The following is an 18,307-nucleotide window of genomic DNA, read 5'->3' as shown; positions in this document are numbered from 1 at the left end:
AGTTCCAACTCCCCCTACTATGGGGGTGGTTTCCAGTAAAACTCTCTTTTCTAAGTGAATTATGTGGTTTATGATATCTACACCAAAGGTTTTATAAGAAAAGATTGTTAAACTTTCCCAAACTAAACACATTTTAAGGGTTATGCACCTGGATGGGGGGGGGGCCCCCCCCCAAGCACTGTCATTACTAAAATACTAAAACCAGAACACTTGCTAACTTGAGGGGATTTTCTTTGTATTAAGCTTACTAAAATGGTTGGGAAAAAAATGGAAATTTGTTCTGTCCATGCATAACAAATAATTATGCAAATCCAATTCTCTTGTATGTCAGAATTTTTGCACTTGAATATCTCGTAGTAAGATACCTGGAATATAGGCACTGATTGCCTTATGCTATGAAGTTGAAGTTGTAAAATGTGACAAGGAAGAAGTAAGGATTTGAGTTTCTCTAGCTCTTTATTTTTAGTCTTCAGACGCAGTTCAGAAGCTGTCCTGTGGACCCTAAAACACTAAAAAAGAAAATTGTTTAGTAGACAGAAACTACTTACTTCACTATACAAAATATAAATAAATAAATAAAAACAAAACCCAAACCGAACCAATTTGGAGTGAAGACTATGGATTAGTCTCTGTAGTTGTCCAGGGCAGCTCTTTTCCAAAAGTAGCAGAGCAGAGGAAGACTGTAGGAACATGAAACAAAACAGCTGATTGGTGAATGTAGCTGTAAGCTAATTTTGTCATACCCCTTTTGTACATGCCCACCCGGTAGCTTTGTGACTGCAGAATGTATGTATGTTGATAAACAGACTTTGGCAATTCGTTGTTGTTTGTTAAATATGTATTAAAAACCTCAAAATTATTATAGCACCAGCAAGTTATGTATCCTTCTGGAAATGTGCTTACTGTTCTGTTGCTACACAAAAGGACACCTCTACGAATGCAAATTAAGTCTGTTATAATAGATTTTTAATGTCTATAGGCTTCAAAGTGTGCAAAAAATGTTCAAGTTTATATTAAGTATATTTGTGCTGTACAGTCAAGAGCCTTGAGGGGGGAAGTGTGGAGGGTCTTTTAAGTGCCCATGTGATTCCAGTAAGTCAGAAATGCAGTCTTGTGTGTGCCTGTTAAACTCTTGCCTCTAAACTTTTCTGTCACTTTATTAACTTGGAAGGAAGAGATCAGTCAGCACAGATCAGGTGCAGGGTTTATGCTTAACTGGAAATTGTCTCAGTGCTTCTTCCTTCCTCTGTAGCTGCCTGTACTGTTCTTGAAACGTGAAGTGTGTATCTCAAGGTACTAGCTGGACCCCATTGTATCTCATTTCAGTTTGTTCTTTGTAAATGAAGTTTTGTGTGTATATGTATGTATATATGTCTCTGTGATTTATAAGAACTGTCAGAAATCTTAAGCCACATGTGCTAGGTGTTGCTAGGACAGATGTTTTTATTCTACTTACAGATGGGATTAACTGTGTTTATAGAGTTTTCACCTTTGGAGAGTGTGTTGCAAGTGTACACAATACTAGGGAAGCATAAAACACAAAGGTTTTTGTTTACAGGCAAGGCTATGACTGCATAACATTCTATCTGAGACACTCAAACTGTAGTATTTGCCTTAGCACAGCCAAGACCCTGTTCTTTCTCCATCTGCAGGCCCATGAGTCGTTGTTAGCTTGTTTTTCCTTCGTCTCTGTTCTCTGCTTGTTTTAGCTGTCTCCAGACTCCTGGCCCTGGCTTTACAGCCTTCACTGCTTGTTTGTATTTTTTCCTCTAGTTACTGTGTCATAGGGTTCCCCTCCTAATAGCCTATGTACCTGATCCAGATATGAAAGCTATACAGAAGTCAGGAACAGGTTTCTGTTCCTTTTATACATCTGTTTTCTGTAAGGAACGTATAGTTTCCAAGAGGACTGTTTAAGAGCAAACTTGCATTTGCAGTAGTGGAATATACCAGAGCATCTGAATATGTTAAACTTTGAACAAGGGTCATCTTCCTTTACAGGGTTGTATATTGTGTGTTAGCACAGTTTGGTGCTGGTCTGTTAGCTAGTCCATAGACTATCCCAGCAAGAGGGAATAAATGAGAGTAGACTATTTTGTGTTTATCATCAGTCACAAAAGTGCACATACTTACTTACCTTGCAGTACTTTTGTCTGATGACTTTGAAATAATGAAATAGGGTGGCATTTTTAGGTATACTTGATTCAAAGAGATGAGTAGAAAAATGTTGAAAACATAAGTGCTAGTGAAGTTGTTAGATGTCAACAGTCATATATTTTATTTTAAAATTTTAAATCAAATTGTTTGTGATTTTAATATACATTATATTAAGGGTGAAGAAAGTAAGCTTTACAGTTGGGAGCAAGGTTTAATTTAATTGTGGAATAGTAATAACCATCTCATATTTTCTGAAATAATCCGTGTGGCTAGGACGTGGGCTCAGGAAAATATGCTGCAGTGTTCTTACCTTGATGTACAGGGTTAAATATGTTCCCTGTTCAGCAAAGTCCCAACTGTATATTTCAGTGTGATTAAATGTTTAATTTAAATGTCTGTCTTGTGGCATGCAGAATACCCTGTAATAAGACAAACTGAAATTGCCCTTCCTATTAGAAGGGAGAAAACCAAACAAAACTGCAAAGTCTGAAATCAAAAAATGAAAAGTTGAAATAGATATCAAATTTGTTGAGTTCTTCCCTTTTGTAGTCTATGGTGCACAGAAGGAAGAGACACTTCTAATACTTGTGCACTGGTAAACTGTGTTTGATCCACCAATGAACCTGAAAAAAAAAAAAAAAGCCTTTTTACCTTGTGAATATGCCTTGTTCTCTCAAGAACAGATCTGTGAAATGAAAGTTCGTGTGAAAATGGTAACTGTTTTAAAGCAATGCAAGCATGGAGCTTTATAAGACTTGTTGCTTTTCTGTCCTTCTAGATGGAAGAAGATAAGGGTTCAGTCAGCTCAGCATGTGACTTTGCTGAAAGCAGGCACAGAGGGGAGGACAATAGGCAACTGCTAGATCCATCTAGCCTACCCGACAGTACTTACATTCACTAGGTAGTACTCCTGCTCTACCCTAATGTGTGTGTATATATATTTATACGTATCATATATAGACAGTCATGGAGCCATCTCCAAAATACCCATATTTTTGGTATCCACAAGAAAATTTGCATCATAGTTTGTGGGTTTGATTTTTATCCCCCCCCCCCCCCATTAAGTTGAACCATTCCTTAATTCTGCGCTTCAGTTGCTTTTTGAGTTATTGCATTAAATGGGTCATTATCATATAAAGTGTGATGTTTGTTGCGATCCTGTATCTTGCCTTATGAAAATACTTGATTTGCAGCCCAAATATTACTAACATAATAGATTTCTCTATACTTACTATTTGAAAGCACTGTGTCTTCTGCTTTTTGGTTTGTAAAGGTTTGTTTCAGGTCTTCAGAGACCATTATGCTGTACTGCCTTATCATGTGAGATTTTACTTTTGATTTAAAACTATGATCATGGCTGTCTGTCACAGAGAGAAATGAGAGAAGAGATTCTTTAGCATAATTTAAGTACCTTCCTTCCAGGTAGTGGATATAAATGTAAAAATCCATGTTCACCAGGCAGAGAGACAATATATATCTATGCATAAAATCAAACTTATTTTTATGCTGTCCTTAATGCTCTCTCCCAGTGTTACATTACACTCTGTGAGTTTGATAAAACATAAGTGTTGTTTCCAGACTTATGTAAGATCATTTTTAAAATGACCCATTTAGAAAAGGTTAAAAATAACAGCTTTTCCATAAATTGTGGTTCAAGCATGGTCCTAGATTTTTATGAGTATCTAACTTGGGAAGAACAAAGTTGATACTAGAAGAGACACCAGACCTCCAGAATCCAGAGCTGAGGGTTCATTCATTGAAAGATTGTTTGGGTTACTCTTGGTTCTTCTTTCTGCCAGTCTTTGAATATCAAGGAGTGCTAGCTTTCAGGTCAGCAAATTCTAGAGGAGGCGGGGAAATGTCTGATCCATCCGATCCTACATACATCCAATTTATTATGACCTTTAACAGAACTCTAAAGGTATGACTTGGTTGTCTTCAAAGATAATGGATGAACTAAATATTCTTCTCGAAATTCCAAGTGTAAGAATGTTGATTGTTTTGTATTGCTGGGAACACAACCACAAAGATCACTGCATACGCAGCAGGGAGTTTGTTTTCTGACCTCCTAATAGGAATTCCTTCTTCCCTGTGCCCTGTGTAATTTCTTGTCTGATACACTGGTGAGCGCAGTATGAAGTGGCTGTAAAGGCCATATTTGCTAATATTGCAGTGCTACAAGTGGTGCTATTCCTAATTATGTTATCTTACTGACAGTGCAGTTGTGACCAGGTGTGATGGTCATCAAATAAGGGCATTCAGGGATCCAAGTTCTGTTGGAGGTGAATTTTGTTTTAACCGAAACCCTCTTAGTGTAATGTTTCTGCTCCTGTCTCTTATTTTTACAGAAGTTCATTGTGGTAGTAAATGATCATTTTGTGTCCAGAAGACCTCTCAGATGAGTGTGAGTTAGTCAGAAGTGTGTGTTCTGACTGCACTCATTCATGGTTTTTGAGGTGCAGCAGCTAAATCAATGGTTTCAGCTTGTATGCTTTCTGTAAGTTCATCCAGTTTTAACTGACAGTCCTGTAAGCACCACTTTAAGCAGTGTGATGGGAATATCTGGAGGGACCATGGGGAATGCAGAGCAGAGCTGATGGAAGGAGGAGGCAAAGTAAAAGATGCATGGAAATACTAATTCAGAATCCCTTGATTGTGAGTGTGCTCCATTCCTGTCCTACCATTTGGTGTGTTTTCTTGGATTTCCAAATGCCTCTTGTTTCTTTTAGCAGTTCCTTCTTTGTAGTATAGGACTCGTTCTGCTACACAGCAGTAATTTGTCCAGTTGCCTGTTTGGGGGTATGAGGAAGGAATGTGTCCACTCACAGTAAATTGTTCTCTAGGAAACTCTGAGGTTCTTTGCTTCCCGTACAGTGTTGGGCAAGTGGAGATGTCATGAAAGAAAAAGGGGTTGGAAACTGAAGTCTTTAGACCAACAGCCAGTGACCTTCATGTGATGAAAACCTGGGGGGAAGCTCTTAGGTGAGCTATGTCCTATCATAGACTTAAGATGCCTCCACACAGTTTTCTTCATTCACTGGTGTCTGAGAGTGAGCAGAGGATAATGAATGAAGTGTTCAGCATTTGTTTGACAAGATGCTGTCATGGAGAGGTTCAAATTAACTTAAAAGCATCCCCACACTCCACATTCTTTGTTTGCTTTTGGAAAGGATACTGAAGTTGGTTTTGGATATTCTCTCTCCAGCAGTACTAGATTTCAGTTTAATCTGTTTATGTTGTGGTTGACTAGTGTGAAGAAGTAATATAGAGGAGCACAGTGATAGATTACAATTAACTTCAACCATATATCCCTGTATTACTACTTTCATTTTGTTTGGGTCTTTTTCTCACCTACAAAAAAGGAACAATAGAAGTTTATTGTGCTGATGTTGAATTATTCTTCATGTGGTCATGAACATGACTGTACCTTTCTAACATCACCTTTGTTTGCATTTAGATAAAAGATACGTGCAAAATCAGGAATGTGCTTTTGTTCCCCATCAACCTAAGGGTATCTGTGGTGATATAATGTAAATTATTATAGGAAGTTACATTTTACATTTCCTGAGGAAAAAAGTAGTACTTACAATCAGGTTTCTGCGTTGTATTCTGTAGCCCTGGTCTGAGGATTTCTTTTGATAGATTTCCCTTAAAATAGGGCAGACCTGCAGCTTGTATAAATTGTTGTAGCTCTGCTGAGGCGAATCAAGGCATCACGGCTTAAGCTGCATGACACTGTGCTCCACAGATTCATTATAGCAGCTTTATTTGCAGCATTAAGCAGAGTTGGTGCTAAAAGATCTCCATATGCTCACCAAGGCTGTATTCAACTCTTGGGAAGATCAAATTTTAGGAAGGGAAATGGTAGCATTATTGATCACTTTAGTTCTGTATAAAAATTGAAAAATATTCAACGCTCTAAGAAAACCTGTTTTTGCTACATGTTTTCTGATAACATCTTCATTGCTAAAATCTGCAAGTACTGATTTTTATTTTTTTTTTTCTTTTTACTTTCTTTTTTTCCCTCTTTCCAGCTTACTGAGGCAGGTTCAGGTATCAACTGCTTGGACTCCATGTGCTGCTTCTCAGATGGGGAAACAGCATGCACATCTATTAGAAGAATGCTGGAACGACTAATGGGAAGATGTAGTCCAACCCGGGTCAACAGGTGTGGCATTTCTCTCAATAGCCTTTGCTGCAGACGATTCTCCTATAAACTGGAACCTGATGAGCCTGCAGCAATAGATGTCTAGCAAACAAGTTGCAGGTTTTGCTTATTTAAGTAGGAAATGCAACTCTTTATTGTACTTTCTTCATCCTAAAATATTAGTTTCTTGTTTGGTTTTGAGTGTTTTCTTTTGGGATGGGGAGGGGGGAAAAACAGTTTTCAAATTATTTCTGTTAAAATTTAGTTTGGCTTACTGCAAGTTCTTGTGTTGTATCAATCCTAATTTCTCTTGATTTGTACATTCTTCACTTTAGAAAATCAAACCTTGCTGCTGTTTTTGTTCATCTTTTTATGATTTTTTGCTTTTCTTAACTGCCTTCACTAATCAGGAGTTGTTTGTAAAGTCAAAAGACTTCTCCCTTTTAGTTCTTGATGTACAACCTCTGAATATTTTCCTTGGAGCTTGCATGACTCCTGAAGATATACAAAAGGCTCACACTCCCCCCCTTAAATATAATTTTATTGTTAGCAGGAGAGTCTTTAAATCTTTGAGCCATTGATTGATATGAAGATGAAATATTTTTGTAGTCTAACTTTTATAATCTATTTCTAAAATCAGAGTAATTGACAGAGCAGAGCCTTCAGATTATAAGAATTTTAAATGTTTTTTTTTGTTCTAGAAGGTATGTTGTCAAAATTGTGTGTGCCATTCCAAAGTATGTGCTAAATAAATCTTTTTCCTTTGCAAACCACATATAAAACAAACTTCAGTGGCATAAAAGCATGTTAATGTAATACATTGAAGGAGCAATACCGCTCTTGTAGTCAGCATAACCGTGAGAGAAACTCTTACTAAATGTGCTGATGTGCCATCACCCTATTTCCAGTTAAGATGGGTAGCTAACAAGCATGGAAATATTTGGGGGTAGAAATAAAAGTAGTCTTTTGTATATCACAGTCTCTCAGTCCCTGAATGATATCATGGTCAAAAGGCAAGCGTGAAAAAGTTGCACTTCATACATTTTCAAGGAAACTCATTTTGTATTTGAACAACTTTGTCTCTTTTGGTTAAAGGTTGTGATATCATTCATTCAGTATAAAATCTTGTGTGGGTAACTTCACTGACAAGCTTTGTCAGTTCTGATTCTGCCTTTAGGTATTGACTTGGTATATAGTACATCTGTTTTGAACTCGTGTTGAGCACAGTGTCTGTGGTTTCAGTAAGTTTCTTCTGGCTTGCTTGTGAAATTAATTCAACATTTCTACAAATTCTAGGGTACGATTATGCAAAATGTTTCATTTCATATGAAAAATGAAATGTTATGATTAAATACATTTCTAATTCAGACTCTTGCTGTATAGAAAGCAGGCATGATGTAAAAAATAAACAGTTTAATAGCATTTTTAATCTACAGGGTGAGCATTGAATTGGTCTAAAAGAAATCAACATTGTGGTAGCAGTGAGGTTTTGGGTATTTTCCACTTCTCTACTTTCCTAAGGAGGAACTTCTCATGCTACTTTTCTATTTACTTATTGTTATCTAATTAGGGCAGATATTTAGTTAACATTTGCCTTAGTAATGCATAGTCTTATAAGGTAGGCATGCTGTATTTTGTTTTCCTGCAGTGCATTTACATTTTTACAATGTCTTCTTTTTTCCCTTCTGTTTTTCTCTTTGAGAACTTAGAAATATTTATTGAAGGTAACTCATATTTGACAGAATATTAAAACACTTTTTGAAGACTGCTTTTTCTCAGATTTCTTGTCTGCTTACCTCATGCAATTTTCAGATGAAGTTCCATCAGGCTGAATAACTTTAGAGTTGTTAAAATGCAAAAGTTAGTATTATGTTTAAAGTATACACAAGATTATCTTGGTGCTACATTAAGGGCTTGAAGTTCTGTAGTTTTTGCTTCTGCCTGTGGTTGAAGTTACTCTGAACCATCTTTTAGTTACACTTTATGTACAGTACAACTAGAAAAAAATCTCAGTCTTAAGTGCTTTCTTCAATGACTTTGGTTCCTTCCACTAAGCATTGACAATTAAAACCTAGTTTAAAAGTCAAGGTACTAAGACTATTTTTATCCCTGCACTTTCCTGGAAATATGTGGAAGTCTTTATTTTTTTAATGTACTAATTGCTTAAATCACATAAGGCAGTTACAAGTTGTGAAATTCTGAAGGTACAGTTAAATTATTTATTGATGTAAAAATGCTTATAAAACTGTTCAGCCTTTGTTCACACGCTTGAGCTGCCTTGATTTTTACCTAAATCCTCACAGATTGTGCAGTCACCAACACGATGATCTTTTGAGTGCTTGTGCTTTATAAAACAGCTTCTTACTCAGCCAGGAGGTAGCTGCATATTATTTTTCTTGAATGAAGTGATGCTGATAAATGTCATTTGTGAGAGTGCTGTAGAATGACGAGCACTGTTTTAAATAATGTTGCTGTAGCTAGCATGTGTTGTATTTTGTGCTGTTGATACTCTGTCAAATATGATATTCTGTCAAATACAATAACTGAATATGAAATAAAACATGGTATCAAATTTTGATAGAAACTTTGATGAATCAAAGTTGTACAAATGCTTGGAGTAGTGGGCCACAGGAATATAATCTCTTGTACTTAATTTACTGCTTGTAAAATGTATTCAAGAAGTATTTTCTATAGCTTCAATCACCAGTTAGAATATAAAAAGTGTGGTGTGGTATGATAAAATGCATTTTGTCTGTCTGTTCCATTAAATTGTCTGTCAACTTGTCAGTCACTAAAATATTAAGAATGCCGGATCACATACATTTCTTGTACAGTAGGATTCATTACTGAATTGTTCAGATCTCCCATTAGTCGTATTTGTGTCAAGGCATTGCATGTTAAAGTTCCAAAGAAACAGCAGATTTCTGACAGAGGCAAACTTGGAGGGATAAGTTCATTATATGTTTGATTTCTTGCCTTCCAACCTTATATTTTTCGGCTTTTCACATACAGTGCTATAATATCATTCAACCAAGAAGAGTATTTCTTCCTAAATAATAATTAGTTCTTAAGAGAAAGACTTCGCAAATGTCATCCAAATCAAAAAATGACATGTTAGGTAGCTTTCCTGATGCCTTAAATTTTAACTTAAGGGATTAAGTAGATTCATGGTTGTAGATAAGTTTTGCCTACCTGCAATTTTAGACATCCTGGGTGTTGAACATTAAAACACCAATATACAGGGTTACCACAAACAGACTGTGTGTTCCACAAGGATTTACTTAGAATGACTTTAGGCTATATCAAACTGAAGCATTCACAGCGCCTCCGTTTACACATGCAACATTAAGACTTTCCTTGAGGCATGATATTAAAACCTTAGTTGTAAACTGGTGGATAAACCTCTGGTCATTTTCATAGTGATGAAAATATCTGTAGTTGTAAGTTTGCCAGAAAGGTAAACGTGGAACTGGTAATTACATAGTTGGCATGATTAATTGTAGTCTATGTTCAAAGGTTTGAATGAATTACAGGTGCCTACATGAAATTAGTAGATGGAGTTACATTTACCTAATCTCCTAACACTTTTATCTTTTGCTTTCATAGACTTTTCTCCTTACCTCTAGATTATAAGTTCCCAGTCAGCCAAACTTTTCTTTTATTGTTACTTTAGATCATGGAGTTCATCGGATCCCTTCTATGCCAACGACAGAAGCATCTTGACTCTCTCCACAATGGACTCACCCACTTGTTAACCAGGGCGTTTGTAAATGCCTTGTGGAAGCTCACACACCTATGCGAGTTCAGTGCTACACCCCTGTCCTAGGAAATACTAGTATCACTGCTAAATGCAAACTGTGGCTTGTCTTGTGGCCTAGTATAAGTCATCTGGACAGTAATCACTCCCAGGATTTTTTTTTAATTATATCCACAAATTGCTAACTATATATGTATGTATATCTCAACATATATATATAATATATATTTTTTTTTAAGGAACACTTTTACTTCTGACCATTTAATGTTTTTTGTTACTGTATGAGCAGATTGGAATTCTGCATTTGATACTTGAGACATCGCTGTAGCACAAAAACTCCCAAATTTAAGTGACCCAGTAGAACTGAATTTGCACAATTAAACTTTAAAGTTTCATTTTCCATGATGACCCTTCATTCTAACACACATTCACTTTGACTTCTCTCTTACAGATGCTGCCTTAGCAGTTTGCAGATCAATTTTGTTATTTCCATGGATGGTTACTATGTTCTATAAGCAATCCGTTTAGTAATTTTTGAGAGTTAAATACAATTCAGATATTTATGCTGGTTGCTGGTGTACAAATCTCAGTGGAAATATGTAGGGATAGAGGGCTTTGGTAAAACACTGTTAACTTTGACAAATCAATAATTTGGAGTAATAAGGGATATAACGGGTAAATGTTTTCTTAAAGTATAATCCAGAAGCCAGTCATCTTATGCCCTGTGTGTTTTGTTAACAATTCTTGATCCTTACATGGGGAAAAAAGCATGTAAGAATCAGTGGATTGTGCAGAAGTCTCACTAGCATAAATACTTTGAATTATTAACCCTTTTAAAGTTGGGGATTTTTTGCATGTTTTATTCTTTTTCATGTGTTTGGTCATATTGTACTTTGAAGATACAGTTAATGCTTAATTATCTTCATATATCTGAAGAGTCTGAGACATTGATATCTATGTTTTGATACCTAAGTATGCCAATAAAAACAAATTGCACAGATGGAGCTTGGCATGGTACATCTTAGACATAACATCTGTTGTCCCAGTATAAATGTGCATGTTTGGGGCTGGGTAGCACCATTTGCCTGTTGGACCAGCCGGGATGACTAAACCTATGGTTGTCTGTGTATGTGGGAGATAAATTAGATATCCAAATGTTGGCCCAGAAGCAGCAGCATTTTTACCAGCCTCTAGCCATAAAAACTGCTATACCTAAGGCATGCTCTGTGGCTGTCCCTGGGGGCAGCACCTGCATTTCAAATCAGTCTTTGACACTGAAGTCCCATCAGTAACTGGCAGAATCTTACTATCAAGAGAGTAAAACATGTAAAGCTGCGTATTAGGATTATCTCTGGGTGGCATAAACTACAGATCAAAGACAGACTGTAAATACCTACAAGAATTTCTTTAATAAAGATGTGGTTAAGCGTAGGATTTGAACAAAACCAGTACTAGCTGCTTTCACCCTGCCTCCACAAGTTTCCACTTTTGGCTTAAGTACTGTCCCCCAAGCAAATTACATGGCAAATACTCTTTATTTTGTAATTCAGGCAGCCACATCTTATCCTTCTGGTATGACATCTCAGTGGGGCCTGGCCTGCTGCCAGAGGAGTGTATCCCTCTTATTGTAGTCATCCCAAATCCTCCTGACTTCAGTGAGCTGCAGGAGAGGAAGTGTTCAAGAGGTATTGACTTTCTTTGTATCGAATGTCCTGGATGTTCCTTACCTATAAACAGCTCTGCTATTCCTTATTCTTGTTAACGATTTAACTGGTATTATTCCAGTTCTCTTAATTCAAAAATAAGTTTCAACAACTGGAAGCTTCACTCTGAAGTGAAGGCTGCAGGTACTGCTGGATTTTCAAGATCACATTGTTCGAGGCAACGTTTGTGTAGTACAGAAATTGTTACTGCAGCCTTGTTTTGAAACTTGTAGTGATTTGAATGTGCAGTACCTGAGGTTTTTGTCTCACTGCTATAGATGAAGACAGAGCAGTTCACAAATTAAAAAGCTCTTAAAAGTTAATGATGAAACAGAAAAAACAAAATCAAAATATAGCAAATTTTCCTTTTAAATAACTGTTTAGTTTGGTGTTCATAGCTCATATCTGTATTATGCCTTCAGATACATAAGTGCAGTGAAGTTTAAGCTTGAGAATTTCAATTGTACAGCAGATCCCCACATTGAGTGTCCAGACAATGAAGATTCACTGAAAATTGTGTCTGTTTCATACCTGGTTCCTATGCAGAGGCTATAAACTGATTGTCAGCTCTCCAGTCCTGAAGAGGACTTTTATCCACATAAGCAATAGTAATGAGAGATACTTGAATTTCTTTCATCTTCTCCTGTAACTTAACTTTATATATTGTATATATAATATTGAATCTGTTTTTTAAATAATTATTTTCTTCTTAGTTTCTCATTCTAAGTTTGTACTGCTATGGGTGCCTAGGAATAATTCTTCTAAGTACCCTAATCAGGTATCTGCTGTTTACCTGTATCTTTTATGTTGAAATCAGTGTTCCATGTTTCAGAAGTACTTGTTTGTCCAAGTCGAACACAGCATTCTTATCATCCCTTCAATTTGTGTGCCATGCAACCTCATCACTCTGTGTGGTTAGTGTATCACATACTGAAATATAAACTGCCATTTTATGTAGTAGAAGGCAGAGGCTTTGGATATATGACCCCACTCCAAGCATTGAGACTGGCTCGGCTCTGTACATAGATAAGCTTTAGGCTTTTACCACACAAGTGTGTTAATTTTATTTGCACACAAGAAGCACCATCATGTATTTGAAGAATAATTTATGTTCATTATGTGTTTCTTTAAAACCTTCCATCTTCTCCCTCTCCCCCTGCTTTCCCTTTTCCCAGTGTTTGTAAGGTCACCGAAGAAACATGCATTTAAACAATTCAGGAAGAACTTAAGAATCCATCTGTCTGCCAAGGTATATTTTTCTATTTGCAGTAAATCTAAATCCATAATTTCTCATTTAGTAAGAACATAGGAGTGGTTTGCATAGGACCAAATTTCTTGCTCTGACAAATATTTTGGATGCAAGAAGTGACTGTGGTTTTGTCCTGATGTCAGAAATCTTTTAAACTTGCTTCTAGTAAAAAGACAGATTTTGTGTATTTCTGTGGCAGCTGAAGTGTGTGAAACCATTCACTGTGTGTTGGGTACAGTGTAGAATTCATGAAGAAGACTGAACAAAAGGCAGCTAATTCACTAGCATTCATCTCACTGATTTACAGTAGGAATGGATGAGGAAGAATTTGCCGTAGAAAGCAAATGTTTTAGAATTACCTCTTAGCCTCGAAATCTAATGTACGGCAGAAAAGCCTGGAGTAGATGTTTTAACAATGATGTGTCGTCACTTTACTATGCAGTCTCTTTAAAGAAGCACCTTCTCCTTCACCCCCTTCAGAATGGGACTGAGTTCTCAGCATATTTTAGTTCTTGTTCTGTGAAAAGTAGGGTTTGGGTTTGTATACACAGTTGCCAAATTTATGCTTTTTTAAAAGGTGCAGTGGAAAAGATGAAGTACAAAGATGCTCTGAATTGTTTCACAAACTAAAATGTAAATATTATGCTTAAGATATTCTGTGTAATTTTTAAGGTTATGAGGAGAAGTGGGAACAAAAAATGCAAATGAAGGAATGCTGAAAACTGGCTTTACATTTGCAGAATGATTGCTTGTTTTTTAGTGCAAAAGCTGATTTGAGGAATGATTATGCAACTTAGAATGCGTATTAGGCAACTATAATTTCTTACTGGAAAACTTTGGTAATACTTTCAAACAGGGGTTTTTTTTATGACAGTACAACTTCTATATTGAAAAAAAAATCTCATTTTTCTAGTGTTAGAAATGTCTCAAAGCTGTAGTCTACATTATTTTTAATAGTTTTATCTGATTGTTCTGTACTCTAAATATTAGTAATTTTGGTGAAATTTGGTGTTCAAAAGTGTTTGATCATAACGTGCTTCTGAACCATTTGAGAGTCTTGTTTTCTTGGTGTAAAATACCAAGTAAGTAACTCCCACCAGCACTGCCATTTACAGCCATCACTGCTTTAAAAGAATTATGCCTAGAGCTGGGTGAACCCATCATTATGGACTGATTTTAGACTTTTTTTCTGCTCATGTTTTTTTTTTGGTTGTCCTTCTGTATGCTCTTTGATTCTGTTGTTTGCTTCCAGTTGCATGATTTGTCTGGTTTCTGCTCTCTATTGGAATGACTCAGTTTATAACAGGAGGAGGAAAGATGGGATGCTCGGGGCTGTATCAGCATTGCCAGAAGCACAATTGCATCAGTATTTGCAAGGCTTCTGCTTTCCATAGATTTTTTTTTTTCCTTCACCTAAATACTGCTCACAGAGGCATCTGAAATAACTCGGTAGAGACCTTGTGTGCTGCCCAAGCTTCTGTGGCTTGTGTTGAAAGGAATGTTCTCACCACTTTGAAGTACACGCCCTTTCTGTAGCTGTTGCCACACTATGATGTTGATTACAATAAGTACATACAATTGTCATTACTGTAGGTATGACTTTTTTTGTTGTTGTTTCCAGTTAGTATAAATGCATAGACATGAATAAAATCTGCAGGGATGAAATGTTAAAGACCTCTGCATCTGACATTCAGGGGAAAAATTGGTTATGACACAAAGTATGACTTGACTTGTCTGAAAGATACCTTGAAGTGCACCTAAATGGCCTGTGGTTTGTATTGATTTTGCCTCAGCCATTTTTAAAGAAATTACAAGCATGTTCTCCACCTTTTTATCTTTTTGCAATGGGATGTAAGGGCCATAAGAGTTTAGGAAGGGGAAAATGGTTAAAAATGAGACCCACTTGCAGGTATAAATAAGGCCTCAGTACTGCAACAAAGAATAGATTTTTCCCAATTCCTAGTTACGGTCCCATGAGAGATTTCAGGTCCTATGCACGCTAAAATAACAAAGTGTCTAGACTGCTGGGTTGTTGTTTTTTTTCCACTGAAGTGTGATCAAATTCTGCTTCCTTTTTTGAATTAAAAAAACTTGAACGATATCATCTCTGTAGGAATTACCTTTTAAAGAGGTTGAGCCTTAATTTTAGGCAGATAAGGGGCATTGACAACTGGAAACTGTAGCAATAATTAGTACAAGGAATTTCGGACCTCTGACACTGTGGCTGCCTGATGTTATTTTTGATTCTCTTGACAGCAGGTCTGTGTGCTTGCTCATTGTACAGCTTGGTCAGTAAAAGTTGCTTTAAAAATGGTTTATGAAAATTATATTTATTAAATAAATCTTTCGCTTCTGAGTCTGTTTTAATTATGTATGTGTTAGAGGAAAATACTCCAGAGTAACACACTGCTTGCTGCTCCATTTAAGAGCACTGACATGAGTGTGGAGGGTACCTCTTGCCCAAGCTTGCTGCCTACTCTGGCTGGAGAAGTCAACTCGTAAGGGGTGGGTGGGAGGGGGATCCCTGCAGCAGCTGTGCTTGGCCACTTTGACCAGAAGCACCAGCTCACAGTGGAGACAACCATCAGGTTTAGTGATCAGTTATACCACAGGCTTCATTCTTCTGTCTTCAACAGCACATGGCAGTGAGCCTCCAGAAGGCTGCCCAGCCTCTCCCCACACATCTACAGCTCAATTATTTCTCCCCCTTGCAGTCTTCCTGCTCCTTATTTATCTATAGGGTTGTCACTCTGGCTCTGTCCAGTTGTCCTTTGAACTTTTCAAGGGAGGGAGGGTTTGAAATTTAATGTTCTGAACATACAGAATTGTAAAAACAGTTGTAATTTCATGAAAAGCATTCATGATATTTGTTAAATTGAGAACCTGAAGCCAATTAGTGGATGCACTTCCAGACTGGGGGAGGAAGGAAGGAGAATTTTTTGTACCAGTTTAAATGTCCAGACTTCTGTTTGAGTTACAGGTGTCTGAACAGTCAGGCTCAAAGTGTTTAATCCTGCCAATACTGCTACATATTGGTACCAAACCAGTCAACTAAGCGTTTCAAAGCTAAGACCTATTTATGACAGATAAGGTTACCAAGTATTCAATGGAAAGTCTACTCTTTTGAGAGCTCAGAGGCCTTAATGGCACCACAAGTTTAAAACCCAAACTTAGGCAGTGTACCATACTCAAAATCTACAGAGACTTCTGGCAACATTATTCAAATAAAATGTGAATGACAAGTTTTATTAAATGCATTCTTAAAAAAGTATCTCTTTCTTAAATAAGGATTTCTCAGCATGGATTTCAATGTAAAACAGTTTTGAGTTAAGTCATAATAATTAACAGGATCAATAAAAACATCACTTATGTACGGTAGTCTTCAATCATATTTAAACATATGCACTGCGTGTGGTGTCCTCTTTCACATGCTTGATGATGCCTGTGCAGCATGGCTGGACCAGATCAGCTCCATTTTGTACTTGCACACATTTAGAATAAGCAAGGGGTTGTAGCAGCTCTTAGAAACTCCCTCTCCCCCCCCCCAAAAAAAAAATGGCTTACCAATAATGTGTATTTTATGCAGAAGAGTATGCCATGCTGCTTTTTTCCCCTGCTTAAAAGCACATTTTAGAACTGTCTTACAAATAATACACTGAAACAATGCATGAGAAGACTTCACCATGGCAATTTCACTGGAGCTTTATTGCCTCTGTTGGTAATGAGAGGGATTGTAAGAAGTTACATTGGAACTTACAGAGATATGTAAATGATGGGGTTTTTACTAAATATAATCTTGAAGTTAAGTGTTTTGTTTCAGGGCACTTCTAATTTTGTACATATTTAATGTATAAAAACAGGTTACAAACATGATGCTTGCCTTTTTTTTTTCCCTTGACATTTGGCAAAATTAAATTGATTCCTTTAAGGGGAGATCATCAAATTGAAGACATAAGCACTTACGAATTAAAGCAATCCAAGTAAGTAACTGGCTGAATTCTTAAAAAACAAGAAAAAAAACACACAAATATAGAAGGAAAAAAAAAAAAAAAACAACAACACATGGCCACATTGAGCACATTTCAATGCAAAATATTATCTGTAACCAGGCATTTTGTCCTTAGAACAACACCCTGTTAAATCAATGTTTCTTTCAACTTCAGTCACTTGTTCTGAAAAACTTTTAAGATGCCATCATAGCACAAAATAACCCTTTTCTGCAACATAATTAGTCAAAGTTTTATGTATTTCTTTATAATTACACAGTAATTATAAGCATGTAGTACCAAACTGATGACAACACTATTTTGTTGAAAAGATCTTGCATTCAAAAGGAATATTCTTTAAAACACCACGGCATTATGCCACTACCCAGTCTCAGACTTTTTTGAACAACAAGTCTGTCCTGGGATGAAAAGCAAGTCAGTTCTCTCCAAACACAGCATACTTGAACTAATCAATCTGAAACTGTACCAAAACCCTCAAGACATAAAACAGCACGTATATATACCTCGTAGAGCTTTTCCACCCCCCCACCGCCTCCCCCTCCCCCCAGTTTCAAGTCCCCATTTATATTTACACAAAACTGAGAAAGGAAATACTGAAAGCAGCAAAACACACAATTTTTGGCATAGCCAATTCCAGTAGCTGGAGAATGTTTGCAATGCTTTTGTGGAACAGTATTCTTGAAATAAATGCACAACTGGATTTTCTTAACAGGGCACTGCTGCAAGGGGAGTTCGCCTTATGCTCAACTTCAGAGAATACAAATATTCTTTTAGCAGTTCTTTTAACATCTGCATAAAAGCATTTGCTGTTCAGGGGAAATGCCAATTACTCATTTCAATTATAATTCTGGCCTTATCATGGGACTGTTTAGAGTATGGACTTAAACTTATCCATCCTTACTTGTAATGATAGCCTATCTTCTCCTGGCACCTGTTCTTTTCCAGCTTGTTTTACATACCAGTATTTCTCAAATACCTTCACAAGTAACTAAGTGAGGCATAAAAGACCATGTTTAGCACAAAAGGAGATCTCAAGTTCTTGTAATATTAAAGAATGGCAGCTGATAAAACCTGTTTTGAAAAAAAATGAACTTGATTTAGTTAAATGTGATAAGAAAATAAGAAGTAGGATGATCCAAATAATTTAAGCAAACAAAGCCAGTATAGTATTTTATATCTACCTGATCTGTGCTTGTTTGGGAAAGTTTGACTCTCAATTTCTATATTTGGCAACCATAGCGATAAGTCAATTTAGGGAAAACTCAAAAAAAGAAAAAGGATGTCATC

General features: G+C 36.6%; 1 protein-coding gene and 1 long non-coding RNA gene across 8 annotated transcripts in view; one reads left to right on the top strand and one right to left on the bottom strand.

Moving 5' to 3' along the window:
* The window catches only part of ATP11B (ATPase phospholipid transporting 11B (putative)), a 72,772-nt gene extending 57,403 nt beyond the window's left edge, over window positions 1–15,369 (top strand). For 2 of the 7 annotated variants that reach the window (XM_061353490.1, XM_061353492.1), the window contains 2 exons: window positions 6,192–6,325; window positions 9,978–15,369. In XM_061353490.1, the coding sequence (XP_061209474.1) occupies window positions 6,192–6,325; window positions 9,978–10,059 (216 nt within the window). In that variant the 3' untranslated portion in view covers window positions 10,060–15,369. Of the gene's footprint in view, window positions 1–2,935; window positions 3,059–6,191; window positions 7,738–9,910 lie in introns of those variants that run through there. The other 5 variants (XM_061353495.1, XM_061353494.1, XM_061353491.1 and 2 more) reach the window with 4 other exon arrangements.
* Window positions 15,370–16,699: 1,330 nt separating this feature from the next.
* On the bottom strand, window positions 16,700–18,291 carry LOC133212276 (uncharacterized). Its single transcript, XR_009725442.1, has 2 exons — window positions 17,217–18,291; window positions 16,700–17,185 (listed from the first exon to the last, which is right to left on the bottom strand). It is a non-coding gene; the product is annotated as an uncharacterized LOC133212276 (long non-coding RNA).
* Between the last annotated feature and the right edge of the window lie 16 nt (window positions 18,292–18,307).

This window comes from Neopsephotus bourkii, unplaced genomic scaffold, assembly GCF_033783945.1.
Source record: "Neopsephotus bourkii isolate Nb327-2 ecotype Australia unplaced genomic scaffold, CSIRO-AGI_Nbou_v1 NB_678, whole genome shotgun sequence".
Taxonomy (NCBI): Eukaryota; Metazoa; Chordata; class Aves; order Psittaciformes; family Psittacidae; genus Neopsephotus; species Neopsephotus bourkii.
This window is presented reverse-complemented; position numbering and strand designations above follow the sequence as displayed.